The sequence below is a fragment of the Microcaecilia unicolor genome, chromosome 12 (genome assembly GCF_901765095.1).
Source record: "Microcaecilia unicolor chromosome 12, aMicUni1.1, whole genome shotgun sequence".
Lineage (NCBI taxonomy): Eukaryota > Metazoa > Chordata > Amphibia > Gymnophiona > Siphonopidae > Microcaecilia > Microcaecilia unicolor.
The window spans coordinates 79,716,826-79,743,703 of NC_044042.1; the positions used below are offsets into that span (position 1 = coordinate 79,716,826).

Sequence of the window (26,878 nt, forward strand, 5' to 3'; positions counted from 1 at the left end):
TCTGGGACTGATGCTTTTTTTTTTTTTTTTTTACTTTTAAAGGTTTTTATTAAGATATCAATTAACATACAACGATATAGTTCAACATATCAAACCATTCCCCACCCACCCCCTCCCATCTCTATCTCCTGTTAGAGTCTCCAGTACTGTGTGGGGTCATTCTGTTCCTCATTCATTGTCTATATACCTGGTTAGATTTAGCTGTCCATGTGTTCTCCTCCCCTCTCCTCAAGAGCTTTACCTGAATGCCATGACCTATATTTGTCCCAAACCTTATGAAAAGAATTCAATTGTTAATTTCTAAGTGCTGTCAATTCTGCCATGAGGTGCAGATAGTCCAGTTTCTTCAGGCAAATAGCCATAGAGGGAATTGTTGTAGTTTTCCACAAGGTAGCCAAAGCCAGACGAGCTGCTGTAAATAATTGAATAGCCCATTTATGATATTCAGTCTTCACACCAAAGGGTTTATGATGCAGCAATGTTCCTCGCCCATAGGGTGTGGCACCCCAAGTATCTGCTGTGCCATAGAGGTCGTGTCCTGCCAGTATTTTTGCACTGCGGGACAAGACCACCAAACGTGATACATATCTCCTGGCATCCCACATTGTCTCCAACATAATCCTGTTCCCGCACGATACACATGAAACAATCTTTGTGGAGTATAATACCATCTATATAACATTTTATGACCATTTTCCATAAAAGTGCTACTAAGAGAGGACTTAAGTAAATATTTATAACTGAGCTCCCATTTCTTGTCCTCAACATCCTTCCCCAGATCTTTTTCCCATCGCTGTGTGTATGGGGCTATGGGCAAATAAAATAACAGGGACTGCTGTTTTTTAACATATTTATAAATGTATCTAGAGATGGGAATAACTAGTGAGGTAATTAAATTTGATGATGACACAAAATTATTCAAAGTTGTTAATCATAAGAACATAAGAATAATCATACTGGGTCAGACCAATGGCCCATCTAGCCCAGTATCTTGTTTCCACCAGTGGCCAATCCAGGTCACAAGTACCTGGCAGAAACCCAAATAGTAGCAAGATTCACGCTATCCTTCCCAGGGCAAGCAGTGACTTCCCCATGTCTATCTCAATAATAGACTATGAACTTTTCCTCCAAGAACTTGTCCAAACCTTTTTTTAAACCCAGATACACTAACTGCTGATACCACATCCTCTGGTAACAAGTTTCAGAGCTTAACTTCTCATTGAGTGAAAACAATATTTCCTCCTATTTGTTTAAAAGTATTTCCATGTAACTTCAATGAGTGTCCCCTAGTCTTTGTACTTTTTGAAGAAAAACAAATTGATTCACTTCTACACATTCTACACCACTCAGGATGTTGTAGACCTCAATCATATCTCCCTCTCAGCCATCTCTTTTCAGGCTAAAGAGCCCTAACCTCTTTAGCCTTTCCTCATATCAGAGGAGTTCGAACCTCTTTATCATCGGTCATTTTTCTTTGAACCTGTTGTAATTCTGCTACATCTTTTTTGAGATACGGCCACCAGATCTGAATGCAATATACTCAAGATGAGGTCACACCATGGAGCGATATTGAGACATTATAGTATTCTTGGTCTTATTTACCATCCCTTTCCTAATAATTCCTAGCATTCTGTTTGCTTTTTTGGTCACCACTGCACACTGAGAAGATGATTTTAGCATATTGTCTACAACGACACCTAGATCGTTTTCATGGGTGCAAGGTGGACCCTAGCATCTGGTAGCTATGATTTGGGTTATTCTTCACAATGTGCATCACTTTGCTTTTGTCCACATTAAATTTTATCTGCATTTGGATGCCCAGTCTTCCAATTTCCGAAGATCTTCCTGCAATTTTTCACAGTCCACATGTGTTTTAACAACCTTGAATAGTTTTGTGTCATCTGCAAATGAATTCACCTCACTCATCATTCCAATTTCCAGATCATTTATAAATATGTTAAATAGCACTGGTCCCAGTACACATCCCTGCGGCACTCCAGTATTCACCCTCCTCCATTTAGAGACATGGCCATTTAACCCTACTTCTGTCTTCTGTCCAATAACCAATTCCTCCGCAACAGAACATTGCCTTCTATCCCATAACTATTTTATTTTCTCAGGAGTCTCTCATTTAAGGGGTTTCAACATTAGCTTCAGAACGTTTAGTACAGGAACAGTGCTGGGCAGACTTCTACGGTCTATGTCTTGAGAATGGCAAGGACAAATCAAACTTGGGTATACATATAAAGTATCACAAGTAGACCACATGTAGCCATATTATATGTCATTCCCCCCCCCCCCCCCCCCCCCCCCGATATTCAAAACCATTTAACTGGCCTGGAACAGTACCTGGCCAGTTAAATGGTACTTAGTCAGCCTATCCAGTGATATTCGGTGGGAGATAGCTGGCTGTCTCCAGCTGGATTTCGCCGGTTAGCACCTAGCAGATAGCCAGTTATATTGCGTGACTATCCGCCGATTTTTGGTGCATTGCCAGCTAAGTTTGGCGGCCAAATTTGGCTGCATCATTGGTAGGCCTATCTTTGGCCAGTTCCAACTTAACCGGCCAACACTTGGCCGCTTAAGTTGGAACCAGCCAAAAATAAACCGGATAATCCATGCCAGTCACAGGAAATGACCTGCTAGTGAATATCTGGGCTGAGCGCTGACTGTAGGAGGCAGCCTGGCTATTTCCCACGATCTGAATATCGGCCCCATTGTATTTAACGTTTCTGTGCAACATGTCTTTAGCAAGAATGGGATGTTTTTGAGAAGCAGAATTGAGAATTCAGGAGGAAGAGAGAGAGTGAGAAAGAGGGAGGGAGGGAGAGCCAAGTTTTTGGCCGGTCCTGGTTTAGAATTAGATCCCCATTGCATTGTGATATCCGTAGTCCCTAATTCTACCCTCTGAAATAAATGCTGCCAATCCCGTAATGCATCAGAATGGGGATGTCAGAAATCCAAGACTGGTCTAAAATCTTCCTCCTGTAACGTGACAGCTGTGAGGAAGAGTGGGGGAAGGAAGCATGGGGGAGAGGGAGGAAACAAAAAAAGAAAGTGACAGAAAACGAGAGTAAGTGAGCCAGAAAACATTTCTTTGAATCCAGTGTGGGGAAGGCTGGAGTCAGAGAGGGAGAGAGCATGAGAAAAAGAAAAAGAGAGTGTTCCTCTGAGTCCTGTCTGGAGAAGTCTGCGAGAAAGAACGTGTGTGAGATACAGAGAACAAGAGAAAGAACTAACCCAAGTCCAGTCTGCATTAGGTTGGATTCAGACAGAAAGAGAGAGTGGAGTGAATTAAGCAAGGCGCAGTGCCCCGCAGGGTGCACGGAGCCACCATTAACATGGCGCCGTGCCCCGACGGGCATGCGCACCTATGCCAGCGGGGTGCGCGCGAGGCGAGGTGGGCATGTTCCCACCCCTCACCGCTGGGAAGGGTGGGAAGCAAAGGGGGTTTAAAACCCCTGGGCGGAGCCCAGACGTCCTCTTCTGGTGTCCAGGCACCAGCTGCAGCCAAGTTGTGCCATGTTAAGAAAATACCATGTGCCTTGTTATTATTCCAACATCACGAATACCCTCAGGCCCGAGGAGTTTGGGCTGCCTATGTTAAAAGAGACAGAAAGACAAAGCATTCCCAGAGTCCAGTCTGCAAAATGCTGAAGTCAGAAAGAGAGAGAGAGGGAGGGAGGGAGGGAGAGAGAGAGATAGAAAGTCAGCTAGAGAGACAGAGCTCCCCTGAGTCCAGTCAGTCTACAGAAGGCTGAACTGAGAGAGAGAGAGTCCAGTCTGGGGAAAGCTGAGCAGGAACTTGTTCTGCAGGCTGTTAGAAAGATGAGCCTGATTCCTGGAAGAAAGGTTAAGTGTTCTAACAGGTGCCTTGTCCTGAATTCCTGCCTCACCAGGGGATTCCTTCCAAAGCTTCTCTTGTGCAGACTTGACTTTCTCATGCACTCTCAGCTTCTAACAGGCTTGGCTGCAGGCACTGTCTCTCTGTGTACGTGGGTGACAGTCAGGGCCAAGGAAGGGAGGTACATGTAACAGTTAAAGGGCTGGATATCAGCAGGGAATAATCTACAAAGAGAACAAAACACTTGTATCAATGCCTTTTTCATAAGGAGTGTAAGATAAATATTTGGAGTAGAAGCTTATTGTGGGGAACAGCTGACTGCAGTAGCTCAAGGGTGGTATCAGACTTTCAGTTTCCCTCCAGAATATTTTGAGGTCCCTTCCTTTTCTATTGCTAAGGAATAGCAGCAGGGATCTGGTCTAATTCTAGCACAGATATAGCCCTTGCCTCCACCACCTTCTCTGGGAGGCTGTTCTATGATTTCACCTCCCTTTCCTTAGAAAGCCTTATTATTTATTAATTTATTTACCATATTTATATCCCACATTATCTTTCAAATCTAAGCGGGTTAAAACATAAACAGCCATAAAATAGAATTCACAAATAAACATCACAAATAATTCACCATCCTCTCTGTGAAGAAGTATTTCCTCAGGATATCGAATTCCCTTAGCCGGTCAGAGATGATCATTTAATTAAATTAAGAATGATACTTAATAATGCCATTTTGTCATCACTTGTGATGCAGAAATAATAACATATTACAGTGAAACCATAATCAAATGCACCACCATTCCAGTTACATCACCTGCAGAGCATAATTAAAAATCCCTCATCCCCAATTCCATAACCCAGAAAAACATACTAAAACCACATTCATTTATTTACTGTCTTTTGAAGATGTTCATCCAAGGTGGTGTACAGCAAGAATAAGCTGGACATAGACAATAGACAATTACAGTAGTAAAAATATTCAATAACAGTACATATTAAGGGATAGTATGCTACTTACGATATCAACACAATACTCATTAAAACATCTTGATAGACAGCATAGAATGTAAGTGGAGGTGCAGCATATAGACAGATAAGACAGAATTGATTTTTCATCTAGGTCTTCTTGAGCTAGTTGGCGCATAAGGCAGGCAGTCACATCTTCCACACTTCTTGTTCTTATGCAGTGGCGTTCCTAGGGGGGGGGGGGGGGGCGGTCCGCCCCGGGTGCACGCCGCTGGGGGGTGCCGCGCGCGCCTGTCCATCGTTCCGTGCTCCTTCTGCCCCGCAACAGGTTCCTGTTCCGGGGCAGAGGGAGCACGGAACGAATGACGGACAGGCACGCGCAGCACCCCCCCAGCGGCGTGCACCCGGGCGGGGGTTCTTTCATGAGGGGGGGGGGTCGCTGCACCCGGGGGGCGGGGCGCATCGGCGATCCGCCCCGGGTGTCAGCCCCCCTAGGAACGCCACTCTTCTTATGTTTTATCAACTGCTTCTGACCAGTTGCTATCCGGCTCAGTGAGGTCTTTTTCAACTGTTTGACACCACGCCTGCTTTGGCCTTCCTGGATCTCTTATCCCTTCTTGTTCCCAGTTCATGGCTTGCCTTGGTATGTGCCGTACATCCATTCTTTGTAGGCGCCCAAACCTCTGAGTCGCTGTTGCAATGGTCTTACTAGCTGGTGGCTGTTAAAATTAAAACTGAAGCGATAAGAGAGACAACTTATCTTGCCACTGGACATGTAGGATTCTTCTTAAGCTGTGTGAATCAAAACGGTTTAGTCTGTTTTGGAGAGTTTACAAACTGGAAGACAGACTAACAGGAGTTAGGAAATAAGGGTGACTAACTTAAGGAAAAATTGCAAGAGTAGGAGTTGGATAAGCTAGTCCTACGACATATGTGCAGCCAGTGTGAGGGCCCGAAGCACAAAGCTTACCGTTTTAGCAACATCCGATTTAGACTGGTTCTAGCCAGTTTAGAATTCACGTTATTCAGCAAGTAATGCACAATCTTTCCGTTTGCGGTAGCAGCCAATGATAATCTTATGCAAATGTATTACAATGAGCTGATTAGTATTAAAATGAGCATTCCGAGCTATGCACAGCCGTTTCTGAGCAATGCACAGAAAGGAGCGCCTACCTTTAACATGCAGAATTTTCCGGGAGGTCTGGAGCTATCGTAGCATGTTGGCGACTTCTCGGCAGAGTAGTCCGCTCTCATATTTTAATAGCATTTGCACGCCTGTGTTTAATATGCCATGTATGTGTATCTTGCACATAACGGCACTGTGAAAAGTTGTCATGGAACAAAAAAAAAAAGGCTACACACGGCTTTCATAAATGCACAAGTAAACAATAAACCCCCTGGGGTGTGAGAGTTGTCGTGTAACCCTACAAAAAGAAACTGTAAAAAAGTTGTCAAGGTACTAATAAAAAGGACAGTGGACGTGTATGACACCTGCCTAGAACGTGGTTGTAGCTGTTTTTTTCTTGGGCATGTGCATAGCATCGACACTTAGCGAGTGACTGTTCTACGCACGTACTAGGTGCTTTCCCTACCGAGCTGCTTGCTGAAATTGTATGCAGCTCATTTGCATGTGATTTCCTTTGGGCATTGCTCGCTATTTCGAAATTGGTAACGCACGCGGTTTTTAGCAGTGACTTTTGAGCATGGGCCTCTTAGGGCCAGATGCACTAAACTTAATGAGCCATTAACGTGGGTTTTAAACTGGTTATAGCCAGTTTAACGTGCAAGTAGCTAGCAGCGACCAGCTCATTTGCATGCGATTTCCTTGATGCATTCCCGTTGCTTACCGATTCGCTAAGGAATCGGTAAGGGAAGGCCTTTAACGATGTTTTTAGTGCATCTAGCCCTTAGTCCTGTGTTTATGTTTAGATGGTTTAGCTGCTTCTTCCATTGTAACAATAAAGTGTTGATTAGTTTGAAGCTCTGTAAATGATCACAGAATAATGGATGCATTCTCCTCCAACTGGTCCCTTTGAACTGCATTTGTGCAAGGTGTGAAAGATCTCTTAAACTCTTAGCTGAACAGCTACTGTGAAGTGCTGTTCTTTCTGTTGCAATAGTAACACTTATCCCCCCTCTCTCGCCCCAATTTTTAAATCCTGCAGCCAGCATTTAAAGATATACCTGGGTTTTCTGTGCCAGCCACTATCCGGGTGGTAATGCTGAACAAGGGGAGGAAAGGAAGGAAAAGTGAGGGAAATATATTGGACCAGAGGGTGGTGGGGAGGGAGGAAGAGATGCTGGAGAATGGGAGGGAAGGAAAGATGTTGGATCACAGGGGCAGAGAAGAAGGAGAGGGTTCTTGGTCTTGTGTGGGGATGAGAGAGAAGGAGAAATGTTGAACAATGGGGGGGGGGGTGGGGGGGGGGGTGGGGGGTGGCAAGAGGGGTGTGACAGGAAGATGTTGGGGGTGGAGGGGGAAGGGACAGGGAAGTGTCAGACTACATGGGTAGGGGGGGGGGAGAGGGCAGATACTAAAAATCTGAGTATAGAGATACCTTTGCTCTTATCCAGATATCAGGGATTTTAAGCACCAGAACCTGGATGTCACTGATACCTACAGCATATTACAAGAAGAAGCCATCATCCTTTGCAGATTTAGTGCTGCTTTTTGTACCTGGTAGAGTGCTGAGATCTGCCTCAGATTTTATTTATTTATTTGGACTTTGCTTACAACTTTTTTCAGTAGGCAGCTCAAGGTGAGTTACATTTAGGTATTTCCCTGTTCTTGGAAGTTTGTACCTGAGATAACAGAAGGTTAAGTGACTTGCCCAAGATCACAAGGAGCAGCTGCACTAGGATTTGAACTGGGCACCCCTGGATGTCAAGTATTGTGCTCTAACCATTAGGTTACTCAACCACTTTTACATTAAGAACATAAGTACATAAGTATTGCCATACTGGGACAGACCAAAGGGCCATCAAGCCCAGCATCCTGTTTCCAACAGTGGCCAATCCAGGTCACAATACCTGGCAAGATCCCAAAAAAGTACAAAACATTTTATGCTGCTTATCCCAGAAATATTTTCCCCAAGTCCAATTTAATAATGGTTTATGGAATTACCACATTTTCCGACAACGAATTCCAGAGTTGAATTACACATTGAGTGAAGAAAAATTTTCTCTGATTTGTTTTAAATTTACTACTTTGTAGCTTCATCGCATGCCCCCTAGTCCTAGTATTTTTGGAAAATGTAAACAGACACCTCACGTCTACCCGTTCCACTCCGCTCATTATTTTATAGACCTCTATCATATCTCCCCTCAGTTGTCTTTTCTCCAAGCTGAAGAGCCCCAGCCGCTTTAGCCTTTCCTCATAGGGAAGTCGTCCCATCCCCTTTATCATTTTTGTCGCCCTTCTCTGCACCTTTTCTAATTCCACTATATCTTTTTTGAGATGCGGCGACCAGAATTGAACACTATATTTGAGGTGCGGTTGCACCATGGAGCGATACAAAGGCATTATAATGTCCTCATTTTTGTTTTTCATTCCTTTCCTAATAATACCTAACATTCTATTTGCTTTCTTAGCTGCTGCAGCACACTGAGCAGAAGGTTTCAACATATCATCAATGACGACACCTAGATCCCTTTCTTGGTCGGTGACTCCTAACGTGGAACCTTGCAGCTATAATTCAGGTTCCTCTTTCCCACATGCATCACTTTGCACTTGCTCACATTAAACGTCATCTGCCATTTAGATGCCCAGTCTCGTAAGGTCCTCTTGTAATTTTTCACAATCCTCCCGTGATTTAACGACTTTGAATAACTTTTTGTCATCAGCAAGTTTAATTACCTCACTAGTTACTCCCATCTCTAGATCATTTATAAAGATGTTAAAAAGCAGCGGTCCTAGCACAGACCTCTGCCGAACCCACTAACTACCCTTCTCCATTGAGAATACTGATCATTTAAGCCTACTGTCTGTTTTCTGTCTTTTAACCAGTTTTTGATCCATAGTAGGACACTGGTGGTCCCTAGTTTGTCGAACTCACCAGGAGCTGTGATATTTTTATTTAGTCATTAAAAAATATATATAACTGGAAGAATTTAGAAAACTTTCTAAGTCAAATAATTACTCGCTACTAAATCTCAGAAAAACATATTAATCAAAAAATAATAATAACTCACTACTAGAGCTATCTCTCACAATGTGATATGTGTTTTAATGTGCTCAGTCCGTACCCATTCCAACCATTATATCCCCAAAAGGAATATGTGGTAGTGTCATTATTTATTTATTTATTTATTGCATTTGTATCCCACATTTTCCCACCTATTTGCAGGCTCAATGTGGCTTACATAGTTTTATTATGACATTGTCATTCCAGGATTTCAGATACAATTAGATGTTCTGCCTCCTTATAATATGTATATACATTGTGAGGAGGCAGGAAACTACAAGGCCCAGAATGCACTGTAGCAGGAAGGGAATTCAGAGTCAGGGGAAGGACTCTAGGCAGGAGAGTGAGAAGCCAGGACTTGATTGGGAAATTGAACCAGGTGTGAGAGGTTTTCAAGCAGCTTTATTAAGACAATGGTGGAAAGCTGGAAGGGGGAGATGGAAGCACTGGGGAAGCTCTCTGCTGAAAAGGTGACAGCTACACTACCCTCTGAGAAGGAAAAGTAAATGCTTTTGTTTGACTGTTTGAACTGTGAAAACTGCTTCAAGTTTGAAAAGGGTTTAATTGGAAGACTCTGAGTAAATGCCTTTTGTTATGTTTGAGTTGAAGAAGAAATGTTTGAGTTAAGGAAGAAATAAGACATGAAGATTATGTTAAATGGCAACTAATAAAGCCTTTGGTTATAAGAAACCTGGTGTTGATGAACATTTGTGAAAGGAGAAGAGGAGGCAGATTCCTGGTGAATTACCGAGAAGTGTAGAGCCCAGCAGTGACTGTGTGTGAAGGAAGCTAAGCAGGGTTAGCCCTGGCTGGGTCCTGGAAGGGTGACCAGCTCACAACGTACAAATAAATCCTGTGGCTTCTTTACTATAGATCTGTAATGCATCAATACCTTCAACTATATGTGCACATATATACTGCAATTTGAAATAAATTCTGTTCATGTATGTTATTCTATATACCAACACACTATTGTACAGTATACTTGATATCACATATACACATTTATACAAAATACGTATGATGCAAATGTCTACAAAACTAAAACTAAGGAGGAGTAGCCTGTGCCAGAAAATATTAGATGAATCACCACCCAATCATATGCTTTTACAGATTGAACAAATTCAAGAGAATTGCATATGAAAAATCACTTCCCTTGAGGATAAGACGTGCTCGGGCTTGTGCTTATACTTCACATGCTCCACTCATAATCCATTCACCCGTTTCAGTCTCACAATTTCAACAAACGTTCCCTTTAACTCTGGCCGAGTTTCGCATGGCGTTCTCGTGGAAACCGGAAGTTACATCAGATGAGGGCAGGACACAGGGAGGGAAGGCCAGAAGAGAGGCGATCTGCGACTGCCGCTTTGAATGCAGGGGGCCCGGAGCCGTGGAGGCAGGCAGGTGAGACCGTGGACTGCAGCGGCGGGGGGAGCGACAGGGGGCGGCAGCGGCGGGGGGAGCGACAGGGGGCGGCAGCGGTGGGGGGAACGACGGGGGGGGGGGCAGAGGTGGGGCGCCCTTGCCCCAGGCCTGGCCTAGTCTCTCGGCGGCCCTGGCTGGTAGCAGCTTGCTAGCCAAGTACTGCCACAGGCTGAATATCAGACCCTAAGTGGCTACCTGAGGCAATGTGAGATAAAGTGACTTGTCAACAAAGCATGTCAGTGACAGATGCAGGAGCTGACCCTAAGCTTCCCAGGTTTACATTTCATTGCTCTAACCCCAGGGATGAGCACCTGTGGCCCACCATTGAATTTTATGTGGCCGGGACAACCATGGGAAGTATACACAGAAAACGTCATTAGCCAGAGTTGTGGCTATTTTAAATACTGTATTTTGCAACCATTTTAAGATAGTCACTAGAACGTTGTTTCCATCATTTTTAGTTAAACATTTAATATCATTTATTTATCACAGAAGGTCTGTGGCGCTCTGTGCATTTCTAGTTCTGACATTATGTGGCCCTCTCTGTATATAGGGTTACTCACCCCTGCTCAAACCTCTAGGCCACTTCCTCTCCCTGTGCTATAAAGGAGCCATATTATTTATAGAGATGAAGGGGTGGTTTCAGTGGTGTGCTGGAGCCGGCTCGCACCGGCTCGCAAGAGCCGCTTGTTAAATTTACTGGCATCTTGCGAGCCGGTTGTTTGAGCAGTGCGAGCCGGCTCACCTCTACTCCCCCCGTTGCCCCCGGTCCATCATCCATCTGCCCTCTGCTCCCACCCCGACAGACCTGGTTTCCTTCCTGCGCCACTGCTTGCCTTTAAAAAACTTTATTTCCTTCGAGGCGCGCCGGCGTTGAAGCGAAGGCTTAGCTCGGTTTCAGCCTTCCGTTCCCTTCCCTCGCATCATGGCTCCGGCCCTCGTGCAAACAGGAAATACGTCCGAAGAGGGAGGAGCCATGATGCGAGGGAAGGGAACGGAAGGCTGAAACCGAGCTAAGCCTTCGCTTCAACGCCGGCGCGCCTCGAAGGAAAATAAAGTTTTTAAAGGCAAGCAGCGGCGCAGGAAGGAAACCAGGTCTGTCGGGGTGGGGAGCAGAGGGCAGGGGGGAGAGGAGGGGTTGCTGGACATGGGTGGATGGAGGGGAGAGGAGGGTTGCTGGACATGGGTGGATGCAGTGCAGGGGGGAGAGGAGGGTCGCTGGACATGGGTGGATGGAGCATGGAGGGCAGGGGAGAGGAGAGGAGGGTTGCTGGGCATGGGTGGGTGCAGGGCAGGGGGGAGAGGAGGTTTGCTGGACATGGGTGGATGCAGAGCAGGGGGGAGAGGAGGGTCACTGACATGGTGGATGGAGGGCAAGGGGGGAGGGGAGGGTTGTTGTGACATGGGTGGATGCAGTGCAGGGGGGAGAGGAGGGTCCGCTGGACATGGGTGGATTGGAGCATGGAGGGCAGGGGGGAGAGGAGGTTTGCTGGACATGGGTGGATGCAGTGCAGGGGGGAGAGGAGGGGTCGCTGAACATGGGTGGATGGATGGCAGGGCAGGGGGCAGAGGAAGGTTGCTGGACATGGATGGAGGGGAGGGAAGAGTGAGGAATGAGATGAGAAGAGGGAAAAGGGAAGAGAGGTAAAATAACTGCACATTGATGGAGAAAATAGGCTGAAGCTTGGATCCACTGGACAGTCAAGTCTGCAGAGGACCCAGCTTTTACTTACAGATGTAGGGCAAGAAATGAAGAAGAAAGGCGGAAAGTAAAGAAATAATATGGAAAGGAAGCCCTGGAAATGGAGTTAAGAGGACAGATAGCAGAATCGGATACTGGGCCGGCATGATCAGAAAAAACAAAGTCACCAGACAACAAAGGTAGAAAAAATCATTTTATTTTCATTGTAGTGTTTGGAATATGTCCACTTGGAGAATCAGGTGCTCAACATTAAAAGTTTATTTTATTTACTTATTATGGCATTTTATCCCACATAAAACATGAATTAGATTGCCCCCCCCCCCCAGTGCTCTCTCCCCGGCTATAACCAGCTCTGCAATTTGGGGGGGGGGGGGGCGCAGAGTTGGACCGGGGAGAGAGCCTGTTAACATTTACCAGCACACACACTGGGTGGTTTGTTTATTATTCCCTACATATTTATATACAGTCCCGTTTGTTTTTCCCTCCGGCTGAAAAGGGCAGAATAATTCCACAAGCTTAGAAATAAATGGTGAGGGGCAGCGCTGCAACCTTGCATCAGTCCTGACTTTGAGAGAGCAGAGCTGGACATGAGGATGAAGAGAAAGGCAGCAGAGTGAAGCCTCTGCCCATCACTGTCCTTTCTCACCAATTCTGAAAGTGTTTTGCTCTATTACCTGGGAGGGGCAGCCAGAGAATTGCCTCCCTGTCCTACATGTAGTAGATCCAGTTCTGCTGCATTGCATTTCTGCTTTAGCAATGTATGAGCAGAGAGAAGAAAGCTCCCAGCAGGGGGCTCAGAGGAGCAGAAATTTGCCTGCTGTGGCCTTTCACTGGCATGCAGCTTAAACCAGAGGTATAGAACATCACTGTGCTGTTAATTTTGGTCTCTCCTTCATTGTGGAATTCCCTTCCTCTCCCTATTCGATCTGAGGAATCTTTTAAAATGTTTAAATTTTATTGAAGACTTGGCTCTTTAAAAAAGGCCTTTTCTTGGAGTGGCTGTTCCCTGTTGCTTTTATGGTTTGTTCCTTTTTCCTTTCCATACCCTGGTTTGCCCTTCCTTGCAGGGGCGTATCTGGGGTTCGGCGGTAGGGGGGGGCCAGAGTGGGGGGGCACATTATAGCCCCCCCCCCGCCGCCATTGCCACCCCCCTGCCGCCGTCACCACCACCCCCCTACCGCCGCCAGCACCTACCTTTGCTGGCGGGGGACCCCAACCCCCGCCAGCAAAACCAGGGCCCCAGATGAAATTTGGGGGGGCCATGCCCCCGTGGCCCCACATAGCTATGCCACTGCTCTTAGGAAAGAATGCACAGTCATATCATACTCATACATACATGTCACAATTTGTAGTTCCTTTCTGATTATCTCTGTTTATTTTTAATTTTGTAAACCGCTGTGATCTACCAGTTAGGTATGGCGGTATATCGAGCACCAATAAACCATAAACCATATGAGAAGACATTGCTGCTGCCTGCCAAGCTTACTAAAAGGGATTTCTGGCCACCTTCAGAGAAAGTGTAATTTATATTTTTAGGTGGGGATAGAGCGGGGCGGAAAAACCTTTGTGCCCACCCACTTTGGGCTCAGAGCCGACCCAAAATTGACTGTCTGGCTATGCCACTGTTACAGGGGGTGTGGTTCAGGGGCACAAACTTAGATTAAAGGTATAGGCAATATAATCTGTTTACAGACAATACTTAACAAATATACATAAACAACAAATAGCATGCCTCATGCAAATGAGAGCAGAACAGTGCTGGCGTACGTCTAGTAGTGCTATAGAAATGATAGTAGTAACAGTTCCAGCTCAAGCAGAGTGTATATATAGAGACTGGCATTACAGATGTGCCAGCTCAGGTAGAGGGCACAGAAAATGGAGTTATGGGAGGACAGATGTTCCAGTTTCACTTCTGTCATTTAACCCTCAGGTACAAATGTGAAAGGCAATTCTATAATCCGGTACCTACATTTAGGGGCCAATAGCACATGTGTGGAGGAGTGGCCTAGTGGTTAGGGTGGTGGACTTTGGTCCTGGGGAACTGAGGAACTGAGTTCGATTCCCACTTCAGGCACAGGCAGCTCCTTGTGACTCTGGGCAAGTCACTTAACCCTCCACTGCCCCATGTAAGCCGCATTGAGCCTGCCATGAGTGGGAAAGCGAGGGGTACAAATATAACAAAAATAAAATAGATACTATTGGAGATTCTACATGGAATGTTGCTATTCCACTAGCAACATTCCATGTAGAAGGCTGCGCAGGCTTCTGTTTCTGTGAGTCTGACGTCCTGCACAGGACATCAGACTCACAGAAGCAGAAGCCTGCGCGGCCACATTGGTGATCTGCAAGGGCCGACTTCTACACTAGTGGAATAGCAACATTCCATGTAGAATCTCCAATAGTAGCAACAGTGCAGGAGTGGCCTAGTGGTTAGGGTGGTGGACTTTGGTCCTGAGGAACTGAGTTTGATTCCCACTTCAGGCACAGGCAGCTCCTTGTGACTCTGGGCAAGTCACTTAACCCTCCATTGCCCCCATGTAAGCCGCATTGAGCCTGCCATGAGTGGGAAAGTGCGGGGTACAAATGTAAAAAAAAAAAAAAAAAAACTCTAGCACTTACGCACAATCCTGCCAGTAGGGGGAACATAAGAATAGCCAACTTGGGTCAGACAAATAGTCCATCTAGCCCAGTATCGTGTCTCCAACAGTGTTCACACCAGGTCACAAGTAATTCTACTATATCTTCTATGAGATACGGCGACTAGAACTGAATGCAATACTCAAGGTGAGGTCCCACCATGGAGCATTACAGAGGCATTATAATATTTTTGGTCTTATTCATCATCCCTTTTCTAATAATTCCAAATATTTCCACCTGGAGCCAACACTCCCAAGGGTTAAATCTGCACTCAAGACCTATTTCTTCAATAGGACCTTTGGAGAGTCCCTGTCCCTAATTCTGTTGTCTGCAGGCTTACCAATGCTTACCCTCTATTCTCACACTGCTGCTTCCTTCTGTCTACATTCATATATTTATGTTAGTTGTAAACTGCCCTGTAATGTTTATGAATCGCAATATATCAAGACTGTAAATAAAGAATAAGATGCAGAAGTCAATACCAGAGCCAGTGTCTGTATCCACGTCATTCTCCTATCAGTGGTAGAAACAGAAATATGATAGCAGATAAGAGCCAAATGGCCCAGCCAGTCGGCCCATCCTCAGTAACCACTATCTCCTCCTTTCCCTAATAGAAACACAATAGCAGATAAGGGCCAAATGGTAATATCACTGTTGCAACAAAGCACATTTTACTTTGACATAAGACATAAGCATCGCCACACTGGGACAGACCAAAGGTCCATTTAGCCCAGCACCCTGTCTCCGACAGTGGCCAATCCAGGTCACAATCACCCGACAAGATCCACGGAGCAAAGCATTTTGTACTGCTTGTCCCAGGAATAGTGGATTTTTCCCTACGTCCATTTAATAACAGTCTATGGCCTTTTCCTTCAGGAAGCTGTCCAAACCTTTCTTAAACTCTGCTAAGCTAACCGCCTTAACCACATTCTCCGTCAACGAATACCAGAGTCGAATTACGTGCTGAGTAAAGAAAAATTTTCTCTTATTTGTTTTAAACTTACTGCACTCCAGGTTCATTGCATGCCCCCTTGTCCTGGTATTTTTGGAAAGTGTAAACAGACGCTCCATATCTATCTTTTCCACTCCACTCATTATTTATATACCTCTATCATATCACCCCTCAGCCGCCTTTTCTCCAAGCTGAAGAGCCCCAGCTGCTTTAGCCTTTCCTCATAGGAAAGTCGTCCCATCCCCTTAATCATCTTTGTCGCCCTTCTCTGCACCTTTTCTAATTCCACCTTCAGGTCATTTATGAAAATGTTAAAAAGCATTTTTCAGTGGGTTTTGCAGGCACTGTGTGTTGCTGTTTCTTACCCCAGTGAGCATCAGCTGGGCAGCCAGTGCAACCACTCAGCAAACAGCTAACAAATTTCAAGTTGACAGAAATTCATTGTGGATGGTGCAAGAAGTGCGACTCACTGAACTTTCTCCCGCTTGTCTCTTTCAGCCAGGTATCACAACCTGATGATGCTGGATGGATTCATTATGTATCTACTGTCTCCTGAGGGCAACATTTTTAACCATGAACATGCTCAAGTCTACCAAGATATGCACCAGCCTCTAAGTCATTACTTCATCTCCAGCTCTCACAACACTTACTTAACCGAGGACCAGCTGGGCGGAGCCAGCAGCACAGAAGCCTATATCAGGTAGGAGGATGGTTTATGGTTAGACAATCTACCTGCCTTTAAATAAGTAATCTTAAGACATCAGCACAATAGACCACCAGAGACAATTTACACTGAATATATAGGCTTCAATCTGATGGAACATTGGGGCAGACGTGTGTGCACCAGCAATATTCAGTGCCAGTGTCTACATAACTAATCAAGTAGGAAAGACCACATAAAAAAAACAATCCTGTGTTTGCCTTGTTGGCTATGTGACTATTGGCAATGAATACTGCCTGGCACCCGCATAACTTCTGGATCCACTAGTGACCTGGATATTCGATGTCGGTGTCGGACGTGGTCAAGAATTACAGATCTGGGTCTAATTCAGTTGGTGACGGTTTGTGTGTAAAGAAACACTGTCCTCCACCAGCTGAATGTTGACCCAATAATATATGTAATTGTGTTAAGGTGTTCGCAGATTAGCATCATTACGGCAGATGTTCATTTCATTTGTCCTAGTAGGAGATACATCAAAGTGCTTGAAAACACTCTGAAATAACACTTCCTATCTATACCACTGGTGCTACTGGAGAATACAAGCATAACGTAGTCTGCTGAAAGGTGGCGCTGGCCTCTCACATGGCTACAAGTTGACGAAGAGTCTTTTCTTCACAGAGCATTTATGTGTGGCTGTCGCTGTGTGGAGCTGGACTGCTGGGAGGGATCCAATGGAGAGCCAATTATTTATCACGGCCACACCCTAACCTCCAAGATCCTCTTCAAAGATGTCATCCATACGATCCGAGAATATGCATTCAAGGTGAGGGCAGCCCCATCTCTGGGAAACCTAAGGTTTGAGGTTGGTGTGGAAAACATTGCTTGTCTCACCTTGCTAGGGAGCTCCTGTGTCCACATTTAGGGTATGCAGTGCCTTACCTCTACTCAACCTTTGTATTATCTGAGACTGTCAAAGAGAGGGACGGTCCCACCAAATGCCACCTGCAAAGATCTATTTTTGCTTCTGAGGGTGAAATGGGTTGTGGAGAGCAGATTCTTATAGTTTATGCTGTTTCTTGTCTCTTTAGAGTGTTGAAAATTTGTCACAGTAGAAAAAACAACTTTTTCTAATCTTTTCACTGCTTAATGTTGCTTAGTGTTTATAGGCATGAAGTCTTGAAGTGGTGACAGATAAATCACAACAAACATTGAGACAGTGAGTTTAGAAAGATAGGGTCACCCTTACTAATGGATCCTACCCTTAGGTGGTTATTTTAGCTCTTCGTGTTTTGGATGTCTGAAAACTGGCATTTAGACATCTATTTTGTCTGGACATCCAAATCTTGATTTTATAAAGCCAAGATATGGATGTCCATATGGCAAGGGGATGTGGTCTGGGCATGTTTTGGGCAGGACTAGGGAAGGGCCAAAAGATGAATTTCCAACTCCAATTGCAGAAGAGGAAGGGACATCCATGTCCAAAAAGATGGACGTTCATATTTACATCTGGAACTTGGCACATCCAGCTTACAGAACAGTAGGTATTTTTCTGTCCTTGGGAGCAGTGGCATACCAAGGGGGGGGGGGGGTCCGCCCCGGGTGCACGCGGCGCGCGCCTGCTCTGAGTTTGCTGACTTTGCGCGTTCGCTGCAGCTCCCTCTGCCCTGGAACAGGTTACTTCCTGTTCCGGGTCAGAGGGAGCTGCAGCGAACGTGCGAAGTCAGGGAACTCTGAGCAGGCACGCGCTGCGGCACCCCCCCAGCGGCGTGCACTCGGGGGGGGGGGGGGGTTCCGCGCTGCACCCGGGGGCATCGTCTGGTTCTCAACTGGGTGCTCTAACCAGTAGGCTATGCCTGTACATGGATGTCTATGTGGCCATTTTATAATATTGATGTTCCTCAACTACCACAAAGATGTCCACATCCCTTGTTTTGCCCCATTCACAGTTTGGACATTTCAGTTTGTAAACTAGATGCTCATGCTGGATGTAGCCAGTACTTGGATGTCCATTTTCTTGTATTTTAGAACAGGTTGTATGTTGGCGGATCCTGTTCTAAAATACATGAGAAATGGATTTCCATATGTGATATAAAGACTTGGACATCCATATTCTGAGTTGGACATCTTTTCTAAAATGCCCTTCTTAGTGAATGACCCTGCTTGCTTTCATTCATTCACCAATGGTATAGTGGTTGTGATTTTAGTATAACCGACTGGCCAGATGTCACCTGTACTGGTTTTGGATATGATCAGTGTCACAGGTTCCCGGTTAGGCACTGGGAACTTTCTGAAGTTCCCCTGACAGCTTGTTTCATCTCAAAGTGTTGGGGCCTAAACTTGACTTGCTGTCACTCTCTCCCTCCTCTAGCAATCTCTGTATCCAGTTATCCTGTCGATAGAAAATCACTGTGGGCTGGAACAGCAAGCCATTATGGCCCGACATCTGAAGAGGATCCTGGGAAACATGCTGGTTACCAAACCTCTTGATGACAAGGTGCCAACTGAGCTGCCATCACCAGAGGTGGGTCATCTGGCCATTTTCTCTCTTTGGGGCCAATATTCAGATCATGGGAGTTACCCTGGCTAATGCCCGTGGTCTGCAGTGATACCGGATATTCAATGTCAGGCTGTTTCTGGTGACGGGCATTGAATATCCGTTTTATTTTTTGGCCGGTTTTAACTTAACCGGCCAATATTCAGCACTGGCCAGTCAAGTTCAAACCGGCTAAAGATATACCGTGTATTTACACGGCCAAACATGGCCGCCAAACTCATGCTGAAAATCAGAGGACAGATGGTTATATTGAGTGATATTACCGGGTATCTGCTAGCTGCAAATTTTCAGCAGGTTATGGGTCAGCCATGTCCCACTGAAAATTTGTGGATAGCTGGCTAAGTACCATTTAACCAGCCAGGTGCCGTTCCTGGCTGGTAAATGGTTTTGAATATCGAGGGGGGGGGGGGCGTTCTTTAACAAGTTTTGAGTTTCCAGTCAGCTGGGCTAGTTTGGAAGCATACAAAATCTGATTTTATGGGTACTGGGGATTCTTGGTATGATCTGGTTTTCAAACGTTTTGGATGCAGTTTATTAAAGTCACAGGAGGTAAATAGCTCTGGCTGTCCAAAACACAGATCTTCTTTTGTTCTCCTGCAGCAGCTGAAAGGAAAAATTCTGGTGAAAGGTAAGAAACTCCAGTTCCTGAAAAATGAAGGAAGTGGCTGGAACCACAATGAGGAAGAGGAGGTGGAAGAGGAAGTTGAGCAGATGCAATTAGAAACAAGAAGGGTAAATAAGAATTTAGCCAGGTCTTATACAATTCTCTTTATCTGATCTCTTCAAAATACCAGGAAATTATATTTGCACTGTGACAGTCAGTATGGCTGAGGCAGCTGAAATTACCTGCGCTGTGATATCTGCAGGGGTTTGACCCAAAAGATACTTAGTGCTGCATTGCAGACCTTGTACATCATTTTCAAAGGAGAACTACCTTTAGTTTCTGTTTGAAAATTATCTCCAAGGTCTGTGCATAGAAAAGTGCCCATGTACCAGTGGCGTACCAAGGGGGGTGGGGGCGGTCCGCCCTGGGTGCACGCCGCGCGCTGGTCAGCGTCGTTGGTTTCCATGCTTCCTCTGCCCCGGAACAGGAAGTAGTAACCTGTTCCGGGGCAGAGGGAGCATGGAAACCAACGACGCCGACCGGCGTGCGGCAACCCCCAGCGGCGTGCACCCGGGGGGTGGGGGGGTCGCGCTGCACGGGGGGGGGGGGGTCGCTGCACCCGGGGGGGGCATCGGCGATCCGCCCCGGGTGTCAGCGCCCCTCGGAATGCCACTGCCATGTACTCAGGGCTTCTGAGAGATAGACCTGTGCCCCCCCCCAACCCTCTTACCTTCCTACATCTTCTCTTCTCTCGGTCTGTCACTCTCGCTGCTCCTGTGTGCTGGGATCTGGGTTGTTGTGTTAACGCAATCACCTGGTCTGGACACAAGAGAGACAGACCCTGGTGTCAGACCCCCTGGGAGGCTGGGCCTGGGTAATGTTGCCCCCCTCCTGCTCTCCCCTCTTGGCGGCCCTGCACTTGTCAACACACCAGACTACTTGCAGTTGCCCTCCAGGCTGTCACCACCCACCAGCTGTGCTTTACAGGTTTGTATTTGCCCTGAAACAAGGCAGACAATGAGCTTCCTTTTCCTTACTCCTTTCCTCCCTCACTGGAGCCAACCCTGAGGTTTTGAGACGCCTTTATTCAACCTCAGAAAGAATGAATTAAGTTCAAAACTTAAAGCCTGTATAGCTTGCTGAGGAGTTAGATTGCACAGCACAAAAGAGGTTCCTTAGATACTGGCAGGACTGGACCTGGCTGGCAGGCAAACTTCCGAATTTTCCTAAAAGTGGGCCTATCAAAGCAAAATCTTCTGACCCCCCACCTGAATGTTTTCTTGCTTTGCTTCCTGATCAGGATGTGAAAGACAATCGCCTTGGCAAGCCCTCCTGTTTATGGCCATTTCCTTGCACTGCCTAGTCTTGGAGTGCAGAGAATTGCTAGTCCCTAAAATTTGTCTTTTCTCGTTTTCAGGTGTCCCATTATGAGATGGAACAGTTGCAGGTGAGTAGACAGGGTAGAATTTTGAACTCCCAATCCCACCCACAGCACAGAATCAGAAAGAGCAGGGACTATCCTGAAGTGTAGGCTGATTGTCCACGTCTTCCCCTTCTTGCAGCCGCCGAGGTGAATTTGCTGCACAAGCTTTGTGGTTGAAGTAACAGTGGCTTCTGTGGCTAGTGTGCGGGTCCTATTTGTTGTCACTTCTGTGACTGCTGCAGTGGAGCTGCATGGTTTGATTGGGCCCTGCATCCTGTTCAAACTGCCTTCATTCTGTCACAGAACAATATGAATTCACAGAAGGAGATGCAGATCATTGACAATGTTCCTCATTCGGATACAATTTCAGTAAACATCCTGGCTGGAACAGAACTATCACTGAAGAACCTGTTCCCTCATAAACATAGATGTATGGCTTCTCTCCCTGTGGCGTACCGAGGGCGAGGCGGTGGGGGTGGTCCGCCCCGGGTGAACACTGCTGGAGGGCTGCAGACAGCAGCTGTGCGGCTGTCGGCTCCGCTGGTTCCCTGTTCCCTCTGCCCCAGAACAGGTTACTTCCTGTTCCAGGGCAGAGGGAGCAGGGAACCAGCAGAACCGACAGCTGCGTGGATGCTCCCAGCAGGTTAGAGTGCATCGGGGGGGGGGGGGGGGGGGGGGGGGTCATGCTGCACCCGGAGGAGACAGACACTGCTGCACCCAGTGGGAGGAGGGGTGCGTACCTGTGATCCACCCTAGGTGGCAGCCGATCAAGGATGGCCACTGTTCTCTCCATCCTGATGATACAACAGATAGGAGATGTGTTGGGCTCAGAGCCCAGGCTAGGCCTTTCACATTGGTAGTGGCGGCCCCTTTATCCTTCCTCTGTGAATGAGGCCTGCCTGTGGTTCTCTCCATGCAGCCCAAGGACTCTTCAGAGATCTCCGTGGAGCTGTCAGACGTGGTGGTGTACTGCCGGTCCGTCCCTTTCCATGGTTTTGATAAGATGCAGGCAGCAAATGAGATGTCATCCTTCAGTGAGAGGAAAGTGCGGAAACTCATAAAAGATTATGGTAATTGTCATCTCACTAGGGGGAAAGGGAGGTGGTGAGGGGGGGTGAGCCATTGGCATTCCACCACCCTCAAACACTTACAATGTGCTATACATTAAAAATAACAATAAAAAGGACAGATTTCAAAACAGACAGGAAAGAAACCTGGCCCAAGACCAGCCAAACATGAACATCTTGTACAACAAGTGAAAGCAGAGACCCAGAAATAAACATTCTTTTCAGTCCCTAAATTTTACAAGCTACCTTAGCTTTCCTGATGCCATTAACATTTTTAGGTGTAAACAAACAGCAAACCCATGGACAAACTAGTGAGAATACAAAGGATGTGCTGTCAAGGGCAACTGAGGTGTGTGAGGAGACAGACAGTGAACAAAGGAGAGAGGAAGGGAAAGGTGGTGACAGTCTGAAAGCAAGAGAAGGATGGGCAAAGCAGAGGAAGGGTAGACTAAGCAGCTGTATGCTCCCTTCCCTCCCCCCATCACCCATTCAGACCATTTGGCACATAAGGGTGCAGCTTTATTGCATACATCTCATGCTCAGTTCCTTGCCCTTGGTCTGCCTTCCAGAGCCAGCTCACACACCAATCCTTGTGCCTCCACCTGACCCTTTTGGGTGGTGCTGGAGCTGACTTTCAGTCCCAGGTGGTCCTACACCCTCTAACTCTCCCTTCCCCAAGATGGATGCACTGCTTCTTCCAAGCTACAACAGCTCAATCCCTCCACACGTGTTCACTGAGGGCTTTCCCAGAGGGTGGGTGGGTGGGAGCATGAACAGAAAAGACGCTCCTTGACTTGGCCTCTTTTATCCTGCACCTGTAACCCACCTCCAGGCCAGTCTGGTCCCTCCCATGGCCTTGCTCAGTGGCCCAGAAGCCAGTGGCCACCACCCATCTATCACCTTCCTTGGTACTGCAGCCCAAGGGGTCCCTTAGTTCAGAGGCCGATTCTCTAAGGCAGGGGAGGGCAACCACAGTTTTCAGGTCCACAACCCAGTGGGGTTTTCAAGATTTCTACAATGAATATGCATGATATTGATTTACATGTACTGCTTCTATTGTATGCAGATAGATATCATGCATATTCATTGAGAAATCTTGAAAACCTTACTGGGTTGTGGCCCTTGAGAACTGTGGTTTGCCCACCCTTGCACTAAGGCTTTTCCCTTGTTCTGTGTTGTTGGGAGAAACATTTGTTGACTCAGACTCTGAGAGAGAAAGATGGATCGAGGGGAAGAGACACCTTGGATGTCAAAGATAATTGTATGAACTTCCCGGAAGGCGTGTGAAGGGAGAGGCCTACAGGTGAACCACAAACACACCATCTCCTGGTGTCAGCACATTCAGAAAATAAAACAACAAAAGTGAATCCCCATGTTTAGAGTTTTTCTGATGAACAAAAGCAAAAAAATGTGCCAGATCAAACTTTCCATAGCATCCTCAGGAGAGTGATGAGGTCGGGCCATTGTTCCATGTGTGACTTTTTAAGCAGAGCTGACTGGAGGCCCTTCTGAAATGCTAATCAGGAGTCTAAAAACACTCCAGTTAGAACTACTAAAAAACGATTGAGATTGGACAAAGCATACCATGGACTATGAGTTGTCTTGTTATGCGCAAAACAAACTTTGAGAAAATGAGTTCTAGGTCCTTTTCTAAATTCCCTCGTCTGTTCTGGTGCTAGAACCCTACATGTACTAGATATTTATCTACAACGCATAAGGCTCTCTTAGGCCCAGTGTGGCAAAAATGTAACAAGGTTAGACCATCACCTGGGGGAATAGCGAGTCCCAGTATGTGATATTTCTAAATTACAGAAAAAAATAATGTTGGTGTACATTTTCAAAGTACTAGTGGTGCCTGTAGACCCATGGTTACTTTGCATGTGCAGGCCTGGAAGTAAATTTTCAAAGGGAAAATCCACATGAACTTTCCCTCTGAAAATCTGGGGCTGGCAGTGGGAAATCATAGGAGCCAACTTTTCAAGATTATTTGGGGTGCTAAGCCCAATGGAAATAATCCCTCCCTGGACACATACAAGGAATTTTTCCAATATTGGGGGTGCTCAAGCACCCACAGAGTCGGCTCCAATGGGGAATATGCACCCAAGAAGATTTTAAAATGCAATCTCCATGTTTGCATTCACTCCTCAAAATACACCCCCCCCCCCCCCATTCTGCAGGTAATAGGGCCCCACTGTGAGCAGCGCAAGAACTTTTACTCACTCCAAAGGAACAATTTTCTGTGTGGATAAACAGATGTTTATTTGAGGCAAAGTTAAAAATTGACCTGCCAGTTTTAAAGCTTACTTTTCCCCTCATACAACTGGACGTAGGTTTTGAGTCACGCATAGTATGAAGCTTTGTTTTGAATTGATTTCTTCTTACCTTAAAAATTAATTTCAATGAAGGTAAAACTCTGGTTTATTCCTTTGGCTGCTGTTGCTACAGGGAATGCTTTGGTGCGTCATAGCATCCATTATCTCAGTCGCATCTATCCCTCCGGCCTCAGGACGGATTCTTCCAACTATAACCCTCAGGAAATGTGGGCCACTGGCTGTCAGCTAGGTAAGAGTACAGGGAAATAGCATCTTCCCCACCTTTGTGTGTGCTGGAAGTGTGTGTGGTGGAGGGGGAGGAAGGGCCTTCCTGCCTTTGCCAACCCAGATGTGTATTATTCACTTTTCTAATACTTTCTTACCTGTTTGCTTTGCTTTAGTGATCTGCAGATGTTCTTTTACAACAGAGTGCGATTTATAGTTACTGATTTCTCTACAAATTTTAAGTGATTTTATTTACCTTTGCCTGCTCAGGGAGCGGAGGAGCAGTGGGCAGGGTTGCCAGGTAGAAATTTTTTTTCCAGCCCAATCCGGGCCAGAAACCAGCCCAAAACCCGCCCAAACACAAACCCCGCCCCTGACACCCCCACCCCCGCGTCACCGGCCCCGCCCCCGCCGTCACCGGCCCCGCCTCCCACGTCATCGGGCCCGCCTCCCCGTCATCAGCCCCGCCTCCCACGTCATCGGGCCCGCCTCCCCGTCATCAGCCCCGCCTCCCCGTCATCGGCCCCGCCTCCCACGTCATCGGCCCCGCCTCTCACGTCATCGGCCCCGCCTCCCACGTCATCGGCCCCGCCCAAAACATCACTAACCCCGCCCAAAAACGTCACTAACCCCGCCCCCCGCGGCCGAAAAAAATCAAAAAGCCGCCCAAAAAGCCGCCCGGAAGCCTTAAAAACCGCCCAAAAAACCGCAACCCGCCGCGGGCAAAAATTTCCCGCGGCGGGGCGCGGAAAACCGCCCAATTGGGCGGTAAAACCGCCCACCTGGCAACACTGGCAGTGGGCTACAAACCAGGGAAAGCAAAGTTACTTACTGTAACAGAAGCTCTTTGTGAGCAGTGGGATAAAGCACCCAGGCAACTGGTCAAATCCAGAGCACAGTCTAGAAAAGCTCTCTAGGCATGTGCGAGTGCTACTCCTGTGTGTGATCTGCTCCTCCCCCTCAGTCTGCAGAGACATCAAGGGTGGCCTATCCCAAAGCTGGAGATTTACCATGGCAGTGTTAGAGATTGAAGGCCAATGAGTGAGATTTTTCTCACAGGCCCCAGACATGTCTAAAACTAGTTTTTGCAGATGCACATTCAAAAAACTGACATATTCCAATCAATAAATAGAATATAACATTCTTTTTTCTACCTTTGTTGTCTGGTCATTTTATTTTTCTTATTGTGTTGTTCCTAGTCTTTGGCTTCTGCTTTCCTCTTTCTTCACTTAACTGTCTTGCCAGATTCTCCTCATCCATTTGGCACTTTTTTTTTCTCCATGTCCACCATCCATCTTCTCTCTACGTCCCTATTTATCTGACCCAGCATCTTCCATATGTCCTTGCCCCTATCTTCCCGCCATGGTGAGCATCTCCCGTCTTTGTGTCCTTATTTTTGCCCTGTTCAATATAATTCTTCTGTGTCCTATGCCCCTTACCCCATGTGTAAGCACCTCTCTTTCTCTCTTCCTTCCCTTCTGTTCCTCCCTCCCCAGGCTAGTATCTTTTCCTCAGCCCACCCTTCCGGGGTCCAGCAAGTGTTTCTCTCTCTTCCCTTGCTCTTGTTCTGTATTTCCAGAACATCCAGCACCTTTCCCTTTTCCTTCTTTCTCTGAAAGTCCTGGTATCTCTTCTACTACTACTACTATTTAGCATTTCTATAGCACTACAAGGCGTACGCAGCGCTGCACAAACATAGGAGAAAGACAGTCCCTGCTCAAAGAGCTTATAATCTAATAGACAAAAAATAAAGTAAGCAAATCAAATCAATTAATGTGTACAGGAAGGAGGAGAGGAGGGTAGGTGGAGGCGAGTGGTTACAAGTGGTTACGAGTCAAAAGCAATGTTAAAGAGGTGGGCTTTCAGTCTAGATTTAAAGGTGGCCAAGGATGGGGCAAGACGTAGGGGCTCAGGAAGTTTATTCCAGGCGTAGGATGCAGCGAGACAGAATGCGCTCTCCCCCCTCCCCATCTTGGCTTCTCTTTCTGGTAGCTGTCCTAGTATCTCTTCCTCCCTCATCCATTTTGGCATCTTTCTCTCCCCCACCACCATCCCAGCATCCTTTCCTTTCTTCTCCCCCATGTGCAGCATTTGCCCCCTCCCTTTCTTGCAATCCATGTGCAGTATTTCCCTACTTTCCCTTCTCTTCCATGCACATACATTTTCCACCTATCTCTCCTTTCCCATCTATATACAGCATTTCCCTCCTCTCCCTTCCCTTCCATTTGTGTGCAGCTTCTTCCCTCTCCCCCTCCCCCTTGCAGGTCTGCAGCTCTTCTCCCTTTATTCCCCCTTCCCTCCTGTTGGTCCAGTGAAACTGCCTTCCCA

General features: G+C 46.5%; 1 protein-coding gene across 1 annotated transcript in view; it reads left to right on the top strand.

The window, feature by feature from the left end:
* The window catches only part of PLCD3 (phospholipase C delta 3), a 144,296-nt gene that overhangs the window by 100,985 nt on the left and 16,433 nt on the right, over positions 1–26,878 (top strand). Inside the window, exons 6-12 of the mRNA XM_030221243.1 lie at positions 16,203–16,404; positions 17,044–17,188; positions 18,734–18,886; positions 19,520–19,651; positions 20,941–20,970; positions 21,866–22,016; positions 24,459–24,575. Coding sequence (XP_030077103.1) covers positions 16,203–16,404; positions 17,044–17,188; positions 18,734–18,886; positions 19,520–19,651; positions 20,941–20,970; positions 21,866–22,016; positions 24,459–24,575 — 930 coding nt within the window. The remainder of the gene's footprint in view (positions 1–16,202; positions 16,405–17,043; positions 17,189–18,733; positions 18,887–19,519; positions 19,652–20,940; positions 20,971–21,865; positions 22,017–24,458; positions 24,576–26,878) is intronic.